Source organism: Monoraphidium neglectum (genome assembly GCF_000611645.1).
Source record: "Monoraphidium neglectum strain SAG 48.87 unplaced genomic scaffold scaffold01066, whole genome shotgun sequence".
Lineage (NCBI taxonomy): Eukaryota > Viridiplantae > Chlorophyta > Chlorophyceae > Sphaeropleales > Selenastraceae > Monoraphidium > Monoraphidium neglectum.
In genome coordinates this window covers 1-17,136 of record NW_014012562.1, presented here as the reverse complement: position 1 = coordinate 17,136, position 17,136 = coordinate 1, and the positions used below count along the sequence as shown (strand labels likewise).

General features: G+C 66.0%; 5 protein-coding genes across 5 annotated transcripts; 4 read left to right on the top strand and 1 right to left on the bottom strand.

Moving 5' to 3' along the window:
- Positions 1-536: 536 nt before the first annotated feature.
- MNEG_6523 (hypothetical protein) lies at positions 537-1,577 on the top strand (the record flags this gene model as incomplete). The annotated part of the gene is made up of 1 exon (XM_014045007.1): positions 537-1,577. One exon carries the CDS (start codon positions 537-539, stop codon positions 1,575-1,577), a length of 1,041 nt encoding a protein of 346 aa, XP_013900461.1.
- Positions 1,578-2,552: 975 nt separating this feature from the next.
- MNEG_6522 (50S ribosomal protein L3 Flags:Precursor) lies at positions 2,553-5,383 on the top strand (the record flags this gene model as incomplete). Its single annotated transcript, XM_014045006.1, has 7 exons — positions 2,553-2,687; positions 2,992-3,135; positions 3,297-3,578; positions 3,850-3,970; positions 4,498-4,664; positions 4,959-5,018; positions 5,330-5,383. 7 exons carry the CDS (start codon positions 2,553-2,555, stop codon positions 5,381-5,383), a joined length of 963 nt encoding a protein of 320 aa, XP_013900460.1.
- A 491-nt stretch (positions 5,384-5,874) lies between these two features.
- Positions 5,875-8,815, bottom strand: MNEG_6521 (hypothetical protein; the record flags this gene model as incomplete). The annotated part of the gene is made up of 6 exons (XM_014045005.1): positions 5,875-5,965; positions 6,248-6,688; positions 7,058-7,218; positions 7,497-7,722; positions 8,034-8,111; positions 8,796-8,815. The coding sequence occupies 6 exons, from the start codon at positions 8,813-8,815 to the stop codon at positions 5,875-5,877; spliced, it is 1,017 nt and encodes a 338-aa protein (XP_013900459.1).
- Positions 8,816-11,478: 2,663 nt separating this feature from the next.
- On the top strand, positions 11,479-14,314 carry MNEG_6520 (hypothetical protein; the record flags this gene model as incomplete). Its single annotated transcript, XM_014045004.1, has 5 exons — positions 11,479-11,640; positions 11,944-12,085; positions 12,411-12,493; positions 12,933-13,102; positions 13,564-14,314. The coding sequence occupies 5 exons, from the start codon at positions 11,479-11,481 to the stop codon at positions 14,312-14,314; spliced, it is 1,308 nt and encodes a 435-aa protein (XP_013900458.1).
- A 1,849-nt stretch (positions 14,315-16,163) lies between these two features.
- Positions 16,164-16,571, top strand: MNEG_6519 (hypothetical protein; the record flags this gene model as incomplete). Its single annotated transcript, XM_014045003.1, has 1 exon — positions 16,164-16,571. A coding segment is annotated over one exon (408 nt), but the record flags the coding sequence as incomplete, so codon positions are not given.
- Between the last annotated feature and the right edge of the window lie 565 nt (positions 16,572-17,136).

The window sequence follows — 17,136 nt, the reverse complement described above, 5'->3', positions numbered from 1 at the left end:
GACCCGCGCCGCCGCCGCCGCCGCCGCCGGCGCCGGCGCGCGGCGCGCCCGTGGGCAGCAAGGCCGTGGGCGAGGGCGCAGAGGAGGGTGGCCGGTCGGCGCTGGAGGCCGTGCGCGCGGCGCTGGCGCGGGGGGCGGACCCTTCTGAGGTGTCGCGGCTGCTGAGCGCCCAGGCGGCGCAGGACGAGCAGCAGCAGCAGCAGCAGCAGCAGCAGCAGCAGGCGCGCGTGACCGGCGGCGGTGGGCTGCCTGTCGTCGAGGCCTCTGAGGCGCTACCACCCGCGGGGACGCCCGGCGCAGCCGCCGGCCCTTCTGGGCGGCCGCCTGTGGAGACCCTCGAGAGCCGCCGCCGCCGGACGCAGGAGGGCGTCAGCAGGAAGCTTGATCGGGAAGCTGCCGGGAAGGTGGTCGACCTGCGGCGCCAGGCGGGCGGCGGGTACTCGGCCGCGCCGCCCGGCCGGCCGGCAGCGCCGGCGGCGCCGCGGGGCGCGTACGGCCCGGCGCCGCCGCAGCCGGGGGAGGAGCCGCTCCTGAGGATGCGCCCCGGGTTCCAGCGGGCGTTGGAGGGCAAGAACGTGAAGTTTGTCGACCTTAGTAAGCTGCCCGAGAAGTACAGGCAGCAGTACGCCGCCGCGGGCCAGCAGCAGCAGCAGCGGCAGCAACAAAAGCAGCAGCGGCAGCAGCCGCCGCCGTCCGTGGTGACGCGCGTCGGGCGGCCGGCAGGCGCGGCTGCGCCGCCGCCGCCGCCGCCGCAGCAGCAGCAGCAGGGCGATGGCAAGGGGCAGCCGCCGGGCGGCCACGTGCAGCCGGCGGCCGGCGGGCGGGCCGCGCGCGGCGCGCGCGGGCCGGGGACCGGCCTCGGGGCGCGCCTGCCCGGCACGACAGCCTCCATGCGGGCGCCGTTCGCGGCGGCGGCCGAGGGCGACCTCGTCCCGCGCGTCGCGCGCCCGACGCCGCGGCGCGTGGAGATGGCTGGCGACGGGCAGCCGCCCGGCAGCTTCCAGGGCGGCGAGGTGTCGCCGTCGCGGTTCCCATCCGCGGAGGAGCAGCAGCAGCGGCAGCAGCGGGAGGACGAGGAGCTGGGCCGGGACGCGGAAGCCGAGGAGTCGGAAGACGAGGGGGCGCCCACGGTGCTGGACGCCGAGCAGATCCGGGACCTGCTAACCTCGGCCGGCGCGGAGGGCCTCGACGCGCGGCGCTTGCTGGCCGAGGCGCTCGCCCTTGGCTGCGTCATCCCGCCGGGCGCCGCCGCCGCGGCGGGGGCGGAGATGCCGAGCGATGAGGAGGTTGAGGCGGCGAGGGCCGAGGCCGAGGAGGCGTTCGAGGCGATGCGGGCCGAGGCCGAGGCGGAGGCCGAGGCCGACGCACGGATCGGTCCGAGGTTGGGTGATCTGGAGGAGGATGATCTGGAGGAGGGCGACTTGGAAGCGGAGGACGACCCCAGCGCCGTGCGCGTTCGCGTGCCTGACGTGTCTGCAGGCCCGGGCCCGGGCGCGGGCCCGGGCGCGGCGCGGCCCGGCGCAGGCGGGGGGCGCTCGTGGGGCGCGGGGTGGACGGCGCGGGAGAGCACCCGCTAGGGCGGGCGGCCGGGGGTGGGGGGCGACACGCCGGGCTGCCGCGCGGCTGCGGCCCCCGACGGGCGCCGCGGGCTCTCGCGCTTTCTCCAATTGCAATAGCACAATGGTAAACAAACCGAGGCCGCGGTCATCTGGCTGTGAGTAGTCCAGCACGGGATTGGCCGCACCAGATTGTTGGCTCAGCTGGGGTGCTGCCAGCATTGCTATAGGAGAGGTTTTCATCGAACCAAATTATTCGTAAACAAAGGATGCAGCGCGACGGGGCGGCCCGGACAGCCGGCGCGAGCGGGGGGCGGCTCTTGGCGGCGCGCTCAGCGCGCGTAGCTCGTCAATGGCGCGTCTCAGATTGGAGCCGCGGCGGACAACGGATATCTGTTGACTGCACGCGGGGCCGCCCAGCAGGTGACAGCGGCGGCCAAGTGATTCATTTCCTTTCCAACCAAACCAGGGACAGGGCCAGCGCACACCACGAAGCTGAGGTCTGTGGGCCCCTTGAGAGTGTCGCTGTTTGCATTTCTGTCATTTGCTTGGGCTGCGCGCTCAAGGGCGTCGCGCCCAGGTTGTGTTGGGACCAATAACGGCCGTAGCTGGCGCGCGTGCTCAGTCTCCAGGTGCTTGGCTGTTTTCTCGAGCCACATTGGGGTGGTTTGGGGCAGTGAGTAGCCACCCAGCTCATACACACATGGCCAGAGCTCTGCGGTGAGCTAACTAAGCCGAGTGAGATGGATAACTGTCATAATGGGAGGGATGAGCGCTCCCAAGCAAGCCCTGGGCATATGGTCTCGTGGCACGTGCTTGCCACTGCTGGCCACTACAAGCGACTGGGAGACAATGGGGCGATGCAGCGAGCGACCGAGCGTACGCGGGCTGCGCAATATTATGACCAATCCCGATAAATCCTGATCGACGTGTTTGTAAAGGGCCATTGGCATTTCGTGCTGCCTCTGTGACGGAGCGAGGCCAGACACAGCAACGATGAGGGCGTTCACCGCCTTCTCCCCAGCGGGCGCTCGCACCGCGAAGCAGCAGCTTGGCTCCTTCCGGCCAGTGCAGGGCAGCAGCAGCCGCCGCACCGTCGTGGTGCAGGCCCGGCAGGCAGAGGCGGGCGTGGTGCGTGGCCGGAGTGCGGCGCTTGAGTTAGTTTCATGGTTTCTATGCGATGTTTCTTGCATACTTTATATAGGCGTTGCCGTCTGTGCGGCCGCTCTCGTCGAAGAATGGGGCTCAGATTGCACCACGGGCTGCGAGCAAACCCATTGCTCTCAATCAATCGCGCAATGGAAACGGAATGCATTCTTGCGTCTCCTGGCGGGCCAGCATCGCTCCTGGACGCACTTCCCCACGAACGCGCTACCCGCCGCCGCCGCCGCCGCACACTTCGCTGCTGCCCGCCCCCGCGCCGCCGACCCCGCAGGGCATCTTCGGCACCAAGGCCGGCATGATGACCTACTTCACCGAGGCGGGTCTGGCGGTGCCGGCCACGGTGATCTCGCTGGAGAGCGGCAACTACGTGACGGCGGTCAAGACCCCCGAGACTGACGGCTACGCCGCGGTCCAGGTGCGCCTGCAGCAGCCGCACGCCGCGGACCCGTCGCTGCCGGGGTCGGCACCCGGCGCGACATTGAGAAACAGACAGCAGCGGCGCGTCTGTACACAACGGCCTCCGCCCGCCGCACTCGGGCGGCCTCGCATCGGGACGGGGGCTGGGGGCCGTGGCAGGGCGAAACGGACGCAGCGGCGCGGCTGGCGTCCGCTGGCCCCCACGCAGCCCTCGGCCGCCGAGCGGCAGCGGCGGCGGCGGCGAGCACGCAAGCCCTAGGCGCGTCACGCTGCCGCGCGCTCCCGACGGCCGCGGCGCATGGCATCGACCACCACGCACCCACGCGCATGCATGCGCAGGTTGGCTACAAGGTGGTTGCCGAGCGCAAGGTGCGCAAGCCCGAGCTGGGCCACCTGGCGAAGGCCGGCTGCAAGCCCCTGAAGCACCTGCGGGAGTTCAAGGTGAGGGGGCTGGTGTGTGTGTGTGTGTGTGTGTTGTGTGTGTGTGTGTGCGTGTGTGTGTGTGTGTGTGTGCGTGTGTATGAGTGTGTGTGCGTGCGTGTGTGTGTGTTGGCGCAGAGAGGAAGAACGCAGGCTGCGGGGCGGGCGCGCGGCAGGCGGACGAGATTGAAAGGGGTGGGCGCAGGGCGGTTGGCAGTCCAGTCCTCTCACACACACACACACACACACACACACACACACACACACACACACACACATTCACACCCCGCAGCTCAAGGATGCGTCCAAGGTTGCTGAGTACACCCCGGGGCAGGAGCTGGACGTCAACGCCATCATCAAGGTCAGCGACCACATTGACATCGCCGGCACAACCATCGGCAAGGGCTTCCAGGGTGAGCGGATCGCGCCAGATCACGGCAGATCATGGTAGATCACCGCAGGCGTCGCAGGTGCATGGCTTGCAGGGCAGGGGGAGTGGCGGCAGGGGCAACAGTGGCGTCGGTGGCGGCTTGGGCGGGCGGATGTGACTTGGGCGCTCGGGGTTTGGACTTATTCGGGGAGGGGAGCTGCTGGCGAGTGCCGGGGCTGTGGCGGAGGCGAGAGCGAGGGGAGTGCAGGGCAGCGGGCCGCGTCGCGGTTCAGCCGCTGGTGATGCACATGGGACGGCGTCGGGTGGCTGTGGGCGGGTATGCGCCCAGGCGGCTGGCCGTCGAGGGGCCGCGGCGGCTGTGCACGGCGCCAGGGGTATGCCGGGTCAGGCGTTGGCAGCGGGCACAAGAAGACTGGAGGGCCTCCCTCCCGCCCTCTCCTTCCGTCTCTTCCTCTCTCTCCGTGACACTTGGCTGCTGTCTTTCCCTCTTGCTGCCTCTGATACACACACATAACACACACAAACACACACACACGCGCGCGCGCGCAGGCACCATCAAGAGGTGGGGCCACCGCCGCGGCCTGATGACCCACGGCTCCAAGTCCCACCGCGAGCACGGCTCCACCGGCCCCGGCTCCACCCCCGGCCGCACCTTCCCCGGCCTCAAGAGCGCCGGCCACATGGGCAACGTGCGGCGGAAGGTCCGGGCCCTCGAGGTGAGGCGGGGGCTACTCATCTTGTTTGCGGGCGGGGTTTATTGAATGACGGAGATGGCCGGGCGGCGCGGGGCGAGGGAGGGGCGCGGCCCCAGGGGGCGTCGGGGGGCAACAGTCCGCGGCGGTGGGTCAGGGCACGCCGCAACGCGGCTCCTCACGTGCTCGACGCCGCAATGCTGTCGGCCCACCTTTCGTGAACTTTTTCATAACGCCGAAATCGTTGTTGCTTTGTCGTATGATCACGCGCTTTTCACAACAACACATTTGTTGCTCACTTGTTACACCAACGCGCAGGTCCTGCTGGTGGACACTGAGCGCGGCGCCCTGGTCGTCAAGGGCAGCGTGCCCGGCAAGGTGCGCGGCGGCACGTGTGGTTGGCGCCCGCCTGCCGCAGCTTTGTGTGGTTGCGTGTGTGTGTGCGTGTGTGGCGCGCGTGTACGCATGTGTCTGTGTGTGTGTGTCACGTGCTGGGGTTGACGGCCACTGCTGGTGCAGCGGTTCCTCTGGGGCGGGTTGTTACTTCCTCCAGCCCTGTTTGCCGCGCACATGGACGTTCCTGGAGGCCACCCACCGCCCCGCACTCTCGCGCCAGCTCAGTGGCAATCTGCAAACGCCTGACCGTCCCACGCATCCCCCGCCCTTTCAAACATCGTCGTTCAACACAGCGCGGCAACATCCTGGAGATTGCCCCCGCCAAGATCGTCGGCAAGAACTGCTGATCTGATCTGATCCGGGCCGCGGCATGACCTCATGCACCCCCGTACCCGCGCGCCCGGCGGATGCCGTCCGCTTGGGGCTGCGCTTCGGCACACGGCCGGCGACGGCGGCGGCGGCCTGCGCAAAATCACGCGGCGCGCGCCGCGGCTGCCGGTCGGCCGAGCGGCGGCCTGCGGGGGCTGTGGGTGGGGCCTCGTCGCGGCGCCCGCTCTTTCTGTCTGGCAGGGAAAACTCGTCCTAGTCTTGAGCCTGTAATCGGGTTACACATGTTTGTGGCATACAAATACAGCCGAGCCTGGCAAGCGGCGGCGGCGTTCCTGGGCACCCATAGAAAATGTTAGGGTTTTGAGAGCGCGCGCTGCTGCCAGTGCAGCGGGCAGCATGGGAGGGCTCCGAGGCTGTGAGGCCACACGCGCCCCCCAGCCAACTCAGCGACTCCGCCCGAGCGTCCCGGAAACCAGCGGAAAGGCCCGCCTACGGGCACCCAGCCGCTTCAGCCCATCCAGACGTGCCAAGGGTGGCCGGGCGCGAGCGGCGCAGAGGCCGGGCCGCTCGCAAAGGCCATCGCCGGCTGCGCCTCTGGACTGCAGTCCGGGCACCCGCAGCGCCGCTCGCGCGGCGCGCGCGGGGCCGGCGGAGGCTGGGCGTGCCATGGCCCGCAGGCGCTCTGGGGCACTGGATGGTGCGGCCCGCTGAGCTGAGGGTCGGCACCCTCCCCGCAGCAGCTGCATGCCTCGGGCGCGGCCTGGCAGCGGCGCGCAGGCTGGCAGCAGTGGCACACCGGCGGGCATCCGTGCATGCCTGCGCTGCAGTGACCTTGCAATTTAGCCGGTGCGGGCTCGTGGGCTGCAGGCTCCGCCACCCACCGCCCCGGCCACGAACAAGCGGCGCAGGGACATCGGCCCTCGTTCGCGCCCGACCATTGCTGCTGCTGCTGCTGCTGCTGCTGCTGCTGCTGCTGCTGCTGCTGCTGCTGCTGCTGCTGCTGCTGCTGCTGCTGCTGCTGCTGCTGCTGCTGCTGCTGCTGCTGCTGCTGCTGCTGCCCAGATGGCGGCCCCGCCGCCGCCGCCCACGCCGACGCGCACGCCTCGCCGCTGCAGCCACTAAAATCGCACTGTGGCTGCCACGCCGCTGCGCATCGAGCCACGCGCCCACGCGACGCCACGTCACGCGCGCCCAGCTGCGGCGGGGCCGGCCCCAGGCCGGCAGCGCCGGCGCCGTGGATGGGGCTTGGGGGCAGGAACTCGCCCGGCTGCAGCATCTGGCCCGGCGCGCCGCTCCAGCTCCTGATGATCTCAACTGTCACTCTGAGTGTAGCAAAAACCGCGAGGCAGGGATGTGTCGGGCGTGCGCACAGCAGCGCAGCTGCAGGTGCCAGCCAAAGCAGCCCGCAGCCTGGTCGCGCACTTTGACTGCGGCTCGCTCTCTGTCAGTGCACTTGTGCACGGATTGAGACCCACGCGTGCAGCATTGCACTACCCCGGGTGGAGTGGGCCACTAAATCATGCAATCACATTCAGGTGCAAGCATCTGGTACTACAGCAGTCTGAACCCATATGGTGATATTGCAGATATTACCAGGCTGGTACTAGCAGCAGGTACTAGCCGATGATACCCGTAATATCTCGACTATCATACCATATCTGGTGATAACTGCTACACACAGCCAACCTCACCTGAATACGATCCTGTCACCGGCCAGGTACCGCGCCGCGCGCCGCTCCAGCGCCGCCGCGCGCACAAAGCGCGGGTACGCGGCCACCACGCCCGCCAGCGGCGCAAACAGCGGCGGCGCGCCGGGGCGCGACGCGCGCGCGAGGTGGCGGCCGGCGCCGCTCTGCGCGTCCGCGTGCGGGTTGGGTAAGTGGGTGCTTGGGCGTTCAAGGTGCCTGCTTGCCTCAGTGCCGGGCGCGGCTTGGGGCAGTGACACGCGCCGCAGACGAGCCTAGAGCGGCAAGCAGCACGAGCCGTGTCTCCTGGCACGGCAGCACGCATGGCACGGCACGACACAGCGCGGCGAGGTCAACAGCCCAGCAAGCCTACAATGATACTTCTGCACAAGATTCGTCTATTTATTATTTTCTGATCGAGACGGCATTCTCATCCGGCCCCCACCTGGTCAAGGATCGCGATTTCATACAGCACCTGCTGCCCCGCCGCCGGCTTCCCTGCCCCCGCCCCCGCCCCAGCCGTCGGTGACGTCAGCAGCACCCCGATGTGCGTGCAGCAGTCCGCGGCCAGGCCCGCGGGGTAGACCTCCAGGCGGAACGCGCGGCCCCCCGCGCCAAAGGCGTCGGAGCAGAGGCGAGCGCCGCTGCCGAGGGAGCGCGCGAGCGCGTAGCTGCAAATGGGAGAGGGGGGCGGGGCGCGGGGTGCGGTCGAGGTTTGACAGTTTCATTTGCCCTCGTTTAGTTTTGTCTGGCTTCAAACATCCTTTCAAGCAAGTAGAGCTGCATGCAGGCAGGCAGGCAGGCAGGCAGGCAGGCAGGCAGGAAGGCATGCAGGTGCGCGCATGCGGGCTTGTTGCTGTATCTGGTGTCTCCCAATGCGCCGCCGCGGCGGGCGCTCCTGTGTCCGCTGGACTGCTGCCGGATTGCTGCCAGACTGCTGCCGGACTGCTGCCGGTCGTTGGGTCCAAGGAAGTGGCCTCACCCTTGGACGGCGAATTGGTGGGTGGCGCCGACCGTCGTCAGCGCGCGGAGCGATGACGAGGCATCCAGACCCGGGTAGCTGCATGCGGGCAGACACCGGGGAGGCGGCCGCCAAAGGCGGGTGCGCGAGCGGTAGGGCGCGACGTGGTGCGCAGGTTGATCAGAAGATAACACGGCACCTCTTGACTTACCTGCTGCAGTGCTGCCTGTGAATCAAACAAAATTTAGACATACAGCGCGTGCTGCTGCTTGGCTCCAGGCAGCTGGCACGTTGCGGGGCGGCCTGCGACATCTGCGGCCCCCTCCCCTCTGGGGGCAGAGGGCTGGGGCGGCTCGCATTCGCGCACAGCACGGAGGAGTGCCTAGTGCACTTCGTTGATTATGGCCGCGGCCAGACGAGCCGTTGGTCCCCGTCCTACCTCCAGGGCAGCTGCACGTATGGCCTCCGCGCCCTCTTCTGGCGCGCACCGTGGTCGCGTGTGTAGCCCCCTTCTGTTTGCTGCTGCTGCTGCTGCTGCTGCTGCTGCTGCTGCTGCTGCTGCTGCTGCTGCTGCTGCTGCTGCTGCTGCTGCCATGGCCGCTGCGGCTGCTGGTGCGACGGCGGCACGCCTGGCTGATTCGAGGCAGCTTGCTGAGAGATCAAACCCGCAGGATCCACCCGCGTTGCCGCCGCTGCCCCTGCTGTGCCCCCTGGTGTTGACGACGCTGCTGCTGCTGCTGACATGGGTACTGCTGCACGCGCAGCCGCTTGCGCCACGCTCACCACCCGCCCAACACAGCCATTGCAAGCGCCTCCACCGCCCTCCTCAGCACATGGCGGCGCAATAACTGCATCCATCACGAAGGCAGACCAAGCTTTACAGCCCAGGTTGGTGGCGCTGCAAGCGCAAGCTGCTCGATGGCTGTTTTTGTAGGTGTCGGCGCATCTCGTGCGTCGTCGTCGCCCGACGTTGTCCGTTCTAAGTGCCTCGATCGAGCCTCCTCGAATTTGCACTAAAGACCTCCGCTTCACGAGTAACTTCCATAATCGCGAAGGGTCATGCTCGGACCTCGGCAACTTTCCCTGTCTCTGACACCCAAACGAGTGGTAACTGAGACGTTCATGGTTTTAAAATCCCTCAAATCAATCATGGATACGTCGCGTGTGTCATCTAACTCTGCGCTGACCAGAATCAACAATGTTTGACCTTCCTATGATTTGGTTAGCCCACAAGCCTTGTTGTGGGCCTCATAAGCATGCAAGGTGTGTTAAAGGTGCCTCCAGGCTCCCGGGATGCATCATTTATAGCTGGCATGTGCGATCAAGACATGGTCCGTTGACTCATGAAGCAGTGACCATGCAACAGTGTGCATGACACCGGCAACACATGCATGGATACAGCAAGCACTGTGGGAAATTAGGCAGCAATGCGCCAATCCATTTGGTCTGTTGCCATACTGCAGGGGTGCAGACTCAACAAATGCACGCTTGCGTGTATGCTGCTGCTGCTGCTGCTGCTGCTGCTGCTGCTGCTGCTGCTGCTGCTGCTGCTGCTGCTGCTGCTACTGCTACTGCTTGGATCTGGTTAGGATCGCTTATCTCATTTGCGTCCTCCTGGCCTGCAAGTCATCTCGCTGCTGCTCACGTCGCGCCTGCCGTCTTCAAGGCATAGCATTGGCAGGCATAGCATGCGCAACAGCGCAAGCCTGATCAACAGGCACCAGGCACTAGCCGCGCACTTTTATCGGATGAGGTTCGCGAAACGTTGACGCAGCTGTAGACCCAGCCAACCAATGTACCAACGCCCATGGGTCACATGTAGCTGCGTGCTGTGCTGCTACATGTCACCAGTGCTGCAGTGCACTGCCGTCACACTCCACCGTGTATGCCACAATATTCATACCCTGGTAATAATCTATATCCCACGACCTCGCAGCTGCTAGCCGGCATTCCGCAGCCTTCCGAAATGGGAAGCGCGTCGCTGAGTCGCAGCAAGCCAGCGATTGACCAAGCCCATGCAACTTCGCAATCATGAATGAAAGAATATCACATCTCAAACGCCTACAGAGTAGCTTGTCTGTGGGTGCGCGGTTGTTTCGCCACCCGGGACCATTGCGTCGACCGAATGTCACTGCAGCATTGAGTAGCAGCAGGCGCGCAGAATGTCCCGCGCCCCACAATGACAAACCTCTGCTCAGAGGAGCATGCCAGTACCTCACGTGCTGCAAAGCATGCGGGCCCCATCGCTGACACACTGCAGGAATTATGGTAGCCGGCACGTGTCGGCACCCGTGCGGATCAATGGATAGTGCGGGACGCTGGATGACCAGCACCCTGCTCATTTCGTGCCTGAATATGTGCGCGATCCATGCAAATACACCATGCCTAATGCACTCTTACATGCAAACGCCAGCGGTAGCCTGTGCCACTCCGCTACCGTCGCTGCCCGGCGGGAACCTGGACGCTGTCCAAGTGCCACGGCCTGTTGTCGCACGCGTGCACATATCAGGGCGCACCAGCCTTCCCTTCAAGGCGTCGTGGCCGCCAAAGCCTTCATGACAAGACCAATCGCTGTTCGTACGGCTCCAGCGTGGCGTGCGAGGCGAAGGGCTTTGGGATCGCGCCAGACCTGTACACTGCAAACGATTTTTTGTGTTGGGCAGTCAACCTCCCAGCCTTGTACGGCCATGAGTTGCACACTCCCTATCTCAACAAGAGGTTTCTAAATTTAGATACTTCTGTGGTATCAGTACATGAGCGTGGACGATGCGCTGCGGCTGGTATAAAGATATGACCTAGCCCGTTGTCTGGTCCATCATCCGTGGCCACTGAACGGGCGCTGCAGTCCACTAGCCCGGTGGCGCGCACGTGAAAATTTTGTTTTTATGGGCCTGTTCTGCAGGTCAGCGGTCGACCCCTTTTTGGGCACGAACCTCCCCGCGGCCACGAAGCTCTCCACGGGGTGACTCGTGCTCTCTCGAGGGGGTGAGAACAAGTCAGCCGTTTTCAAGAGAGCCCAGGATTGATTGCCGTCAATGTTCAATCACGCGTTTGTGGTCCCTACCAGTCTCCAACCAACACGTCAGTTTGCAGACCTGCTGTCCATCGCTGATCTACTCCGTTACAGCTCCCTCTCTGCCGGTGAGAAGCACCTGATAGGTTTCCTGGTTTCATCAAAAACCGCGGCCAGGCAGTGCACAGAGCAAAAACACTTCCGAGGGGAGGCCACGCACGCAAGCGGCATGTGGCTGCTGGTCACGGTGTCTGACTGTGTTTGTGTGCGTTCGTCGGATAGCCTGCCGGACCTAGCTTTGGTAACCTTAGCATAGCCAGCTGTGGTCCGGCGGGTCACACAGCCCGATGTGGATTTCGCCTTTCGCTGCCCGCTCGGCCCCAACCTCGCAAGTACGCCCATGGAAGCGTGAATGAACAAAAACACTTGCGGTGCAGGGCTATCGACGACGCAATGGTGCCCGCGGCTCGCCCTGCTGCCGCCCTTGGCGCGGCAGCTGCACTGCTGCTTGTGGCCGTCATCTCGCCCGTCCCAGCAAACGCCGACGTTGTTTGCTCCGGAATCGCGCCTCTGCTGCTGCCGACTGGCAGCTGTGACACCTACACCGTCAACAAGGTGGGGAACAACCAAATTGAAAGGGACCGCAGGTCCCAAACCCGTGCGTAATAGTCAGTGTTTGTTGCCATGGCGTGTCGTGGCGTGCATTACGCTGCCAGACCCTGCCTGCTAGAATCCGCACGACAACGAGCGAAACATGGACATCGCGCAGAACCCCAAATTCAGGCGCTTGCTTTGATCGTAGCTTGACGCAGGTCCTGCCTTTCCTGACCCAGGGCTGCGTTTGGATGCCCTACATACAGCAGTCAACAGTTGCCCTGTCTCGCCTCCCACCTCCACCCGCCCAAAATCTCCCCTCAGGCCGCCTTCTTCCTTGTCACCCCTCCCACAACCGTGGCCGGCATCACAGTCGAGTTTGTGGCCAATGTCCCGCCGACCCCCATCGCCCCGCCGCCTGTCATCACCACTGTAGGGGCAGACACGTTCTTCACGCTGCTGCGAGGTGGGCGCTACTGGGGGCGCGAGGGCGACGCGGCGCGTTTGCCAGAGATGCACGCCGCGCCTTGCCCTTTGACCTGTGCTGCCCTCCCTGCCTGCCAGGCGGCAGTGCAGGCAGCGCGAGGCAGCAGTGTCGAGTATGGATGCACGCCCCCTCGTATGAGGCAGCGCCCGGCGCGCACTGCAGCATGCGTGCGCGCTGGGGACCGACGCTTGGTGGGATGAAGCCTGACTCTCAGAAAGCCGTTTTCTGCACTTTTCAACAGCGGATCTCGGACGACGCTCGCGTACTCCCCCACCCCCACCATATTCCCCGACTGCGTGACCAGGCCACACTTACACTTACAGGATCCTTGAGGGCGTCACTCAGCGCTGCCCCCCAAGCACCGTCGTCGTCCCAGCCTGCACCCCGGTGCGCCGGATACGTACGCGGATATCTGCGCTTGTGGGGCCTCCGCACTCTGCGTGGATGACGGCAGGCCGTGGCCTGCGCACAAATGCATTGCAGGCTGCTGCATATGTGCTGCGGGCGCGTCTGCCGCCCGCTCACGCTTCCGCTTTCGCAAGCACTGAGCAGTGCTTAAAAAAGCACACGGAGGCCGAAGAGAAGCATGGCATATGCCTAAATGCAGCCTGCCGCACCCATGCAAACGAACTCCATCAGTCCAAAACTACCGACAAGCTCGTCATCTGCCAGATTGTTGTCGTGCCGGGCCCGCTCCTGACCCACCATCAGCCGTGCACCGCGGCCTCACGCTCAATGCGCATTCGGGCCCGCGCCCGTCGCCGCCAGACCTCCTCCATGCCTCAATGCCCCCCGCCGGTGCCCGCCAAACTTCCGCCGCCCGCAGATCTGCCGAGACCTGGTCGTCCCCATCGCGGCCACCGCCCTCGACCAAGATTGCCAGTACCAGATGGGCGGCCCGCCGCTGCCGGCCGCGCTCGTCCCGCCGGTCCCTGCCGACCCCAACTTCCCGAACAACTTGAAGCCCACCACAATGGTCACCACCAACGCCATATGGTGGGTGCGGCGCGCCATCCGCCTGTCCGTCTCCACGCATGGCAGCGGCGGCCGGCGTGCTGGCTGCGCACGAGCAAGGGGCGCTCGCGCAAGCACGCGCACGCGCACGCGCACGCCCACTGCTTTTGGCGGGCCGGCCGGCAGGGCTGCCCTGTCTGCCGCAGCAGTGCCACCGCCCGCTGCCGTTTGTATTGCTGGCGGCTTGCGGCATGCTCGCAGCCGTGCCGCCACATTGGGCTGCTGCAAGCGACAGAATTGTATCTGGGGCTGAAACGAGACCAAGTACAACGGCGACCGTGCCAGCCCTCAACATTGCTTGAACCTCGGACCTCTCACATGATTGCCAGCATGAAGCCAGCAGATGCAGCACAGACCTTGCCATTCACCAATGTTTGACCATTGTTTGACCGCTTACACAGCTGGCCCGGCCCCAAGCTTCTTGTCTGCCCCTCCCCCTGCAGGACCGCAAACTCTGTCGGCTCGGCCGCCCTCAACGCCTTCATCTCATTCAATGCCTCGTACACCCTCTTACCCATCACTCGGGTGGTGTTCCCGATCGGCAGCTACCGCATCGGAACCCTCCAGATCGCATACCCCAACGGCCTCGAGTCGGTCAAATGCGACAAGCTGCTGACTGTATCGGACACCACCAACTATGGCAACGTCGCACCCGTCCTGGTTAGCCCCCTGCCCTGCTTCTATGGCGAGTCCAACCGCGCCTTCACGAATTTTGACATCCCCATCGGCCGCATCGCGACGCGCGCGCCGCCCGCGGGCGGCGTCTCGTGCAAGGTCCCCACGGCGGCCGGCCTGCCGACCGCGGTATCTGCGGAGCTCTGCACGCCGCAGTTCAAGGACACGAAGCGCAGGAAGCGCGTGTGCCAGACGGGCAACGTCGTTGCCTCGGGCATCGGCGTTCCGATCGTCAACGGGGAGACGACGAAGTCGTCGACGGTGCAGCCGCCCTACGTGGACGTGCTCAAGAAGTACACGGCCAACAGCCAGCAGCTGACACTCACGCTGATCAATTGGGACGCAAACGGCCCGCTCCTCGGCCTGCCGCCGCCCGCCGTGGGCGCGCCAGCGAACCCGCCGCCGGCGAAGGCGACCGCAGTGATCACGCTGTTCAAGACGGCGCGGGCCGCGAGGGGCAGGGGCTGCCTGCCGGTCAACAACCAGCTGCCCGCGGCGCCCGCGCCTGGCGGCCCGTGAGCCCATCCGCCAAGGGGTTTGAGGCCTGTGCGGCAGGCCTTAACCTCCCTGGTTTTGGTGAGGTTCGTTTAAGGGGGGTCCGGCGGAACTTTGACCAGCAGCCGGCTCCAAGGCATGCAGCGAGCGCTCCTGCGCTGAGCAGGGATGCGCTCGGCCCCTTCGATTGGGCCGCCCGCGCGGCCCCGCTCCGCGTGTTGGACCCTCGCTGCGCTACATACGCCGCGCAGCGCCGCACTGCGCCGCGCCGCGCACAACGAACGCGGGCACGTGCACGCCCTTTTCTGGACGACTGGTTTGCATCTGCCGTCGCAAGGCGCACGCACCGCAGCTTGAACCAAAAGCAACACACCGTGACGAACGCTCCGCCCTGCGCTGCACAGCCATAAATACGCCAGCCGCGCCGCCCGACCCGGCGAGCTGGCTTGCCGTTTCATGCACCCTTGCGCGTCGCTCTGGCCTCGATTCGAGTCCACGCCCGCGACCGCTGCCGGCACCCCCGCTAAAAGCGTGTGCAACAGAAGATTCTGTACATACGGGTGCACCGCGTCGCAATCAACGCGAACTAGAATAAATACACGCAAGTATAAAGTTGTGAATGCCTGATGCGGTTGGCCTTGCAACCTCGCCTGCTGGCCAGGCTCGTGACGCGAGGCCTGCTCTGCCGCATGGCTCATCAAGGGGCGACCGCGCACACTGGTTGCACTAGCACCCGCGTCCAGCACTCTGACTCGTCCCCAATCCAGCCCGCCACTGCACGCGAGGCAGGCGGAGGAGGGGCATGCATGCAGGGCCCGTTTTGGTGGCGCCATCCGTGCGCTCGCGCCCCCCGTGCCCGCGCCGCGGGCCCGGGCGTGCGAGGGATGGGTTGGACCGCGCATGTGCTGGCATGGTATGTACTGCATCCACATGGTTCTGGCAGGCGCCCAACGACAATCGCTCACACAGCCGGCAGGCCGCCTGCGCCGCCCTGTGTTGCGGTTGATTGCCCTTTGTGGCGCAGCCCATGTTCATTGGTGCCGTTGTGCGTTGGGCGTGCTTGCCGCATGTGCCCCTTTCGCTTGGCTTTCAAGACGCACTCCGAATAAAAAACCGCACCGGCGCGATTTCAGCCCCCTGTTGCCGTTTTACTCCGCTCTCCGGCGACTGCGTTCGATTCTCACACCCTGCGCCTGCGCCCCCCGCCCTCAACCCGAATCGAGCACCTCCCTTGCTGCCCGCGCGCGTGTGGCGCGCACACCTAGGAGCCGCGTGGCGCAAATGTGGAGGGCGCAGCGGCCGGGACATGACGCCACAGCCTCGATGGTTGCTGTTGCCAGCACCTCCGCCCGAGGCGGCGCGATGATTGCGGGCTGCAGGGCAATGAGCTGACCGCCCGCGGCCGCGTGCAGTCTTCAACTGCACCGCTTGTTAAGAGCGCATGTTTATGTGGATATGTAACATATCGTCTCATGCTGGCGTTGGCTGCTGCAGCCTCTTGGAGGCCAAATCAGCATCGCTTGGCCGCAGCTCGGCCTACTGCCCACCCGTACCGCAGGTGCGCCATGCTACCCCGCCTGGGCTGGCGCCCATCGTGGGGTAGGCGCAAGGAAGAATTTTGACTCGGGAAGTGTTCAGCTCCAGAACAATACGGTACATCCCCCTTCCCCCTTTGGCGCTCGTCCTTTGGGAGATTTGATCTTCCATTCTGCACCAGGGTGCTTTGTGCAGCAGAATTTACCGGTATATGAAGCTGCTTCAGATATATACATTAGTGGTGTGATTTTGCTTCCGGGGACGCGCTTCGCTCGTGGCGGGCGTTGTCCGACGCAGCTAGCCCATCGCAAGCTTAGCTACGCTGTGCGGTGCAGCAATGGTGGCTGATTCCAGCAGCAAGCGTTCTCCGCTGAGGGTGGCGGTGGCGGTCGCTGTTGTGGCGGCGGCGCTCCTCCGCCGCAGGCGACGCAGCGACCGCTCCTCAGCGCCACAGGCGAAGCCCTCCCAATGGCTCGCGGCCCGCGCCGCAGCCCAGCCGGCCCCCGCGGTGCACCTCACCGCCGCTGCCGCCGCCCCTGCCAGCGAGTGCGACGGCGGCAAGCGCCGCGCCCCCTCGTCTGCCAGCGCGGGCTCGGCCCTGTGCGCGGCGCCGCGCGCCGCGGCGCTCGCGGCGGCGTCGACCGCCGTCATCGCCGCCGTCGTCGCACTGCTCTTCGTGCGCGGCTGCGCTGACCTGGCGGTGGTTGTGGCGGCGGCCTGGGCGCTCAGCCTGCTGCAGCTGAAGGTGAGGGTGGCCCGATGGGATGGAAGGCGGTACAGTCGTGCGCCCCTGGCGCGCTCATGCATGGGCTGTCATCAGTGCGGCGCGGCCGCCGGGTGTCAAAAGATGTTCGCGCGGTGTCAACTTCTTTCAGCAGCACCCAGAGCTTGCGAATCCTTCGACATGCAGGGATGCCCCCGCCGCCGCGCGCCGGGAGGGGGCCCGCGCGCCCGCGTCCCGCACAGCTTGCGGGCGGCGGCGCGGCGGCGGGCGGCCCCTGGAGGGTTCTGATACGGCACATCGGGTTATCTATACGGTGTAGTGAGAGCACCCGAAGGCAGAGAGTGCAAAAGTCCGCAGGCTGCGGCCCCACATCAGACGGCGCGTCGCGGCGCCGCCCATTGCCCGAGTCCCCCTAGCCCCTGCTCATACACACCTCTGCCCCCACCCTCCCTCGAAACCCATCTGCCCTCGACAGGCCCTCGCAGCCCAAAGCGCCGTGCGCGTGGACGCCGCCGCGGCGGCCGCGCCCTCGCCGGCGGTGCGCGTGGTGCTGCCCGCAATCGCCGGCACCTGGATTAAGGTGCGC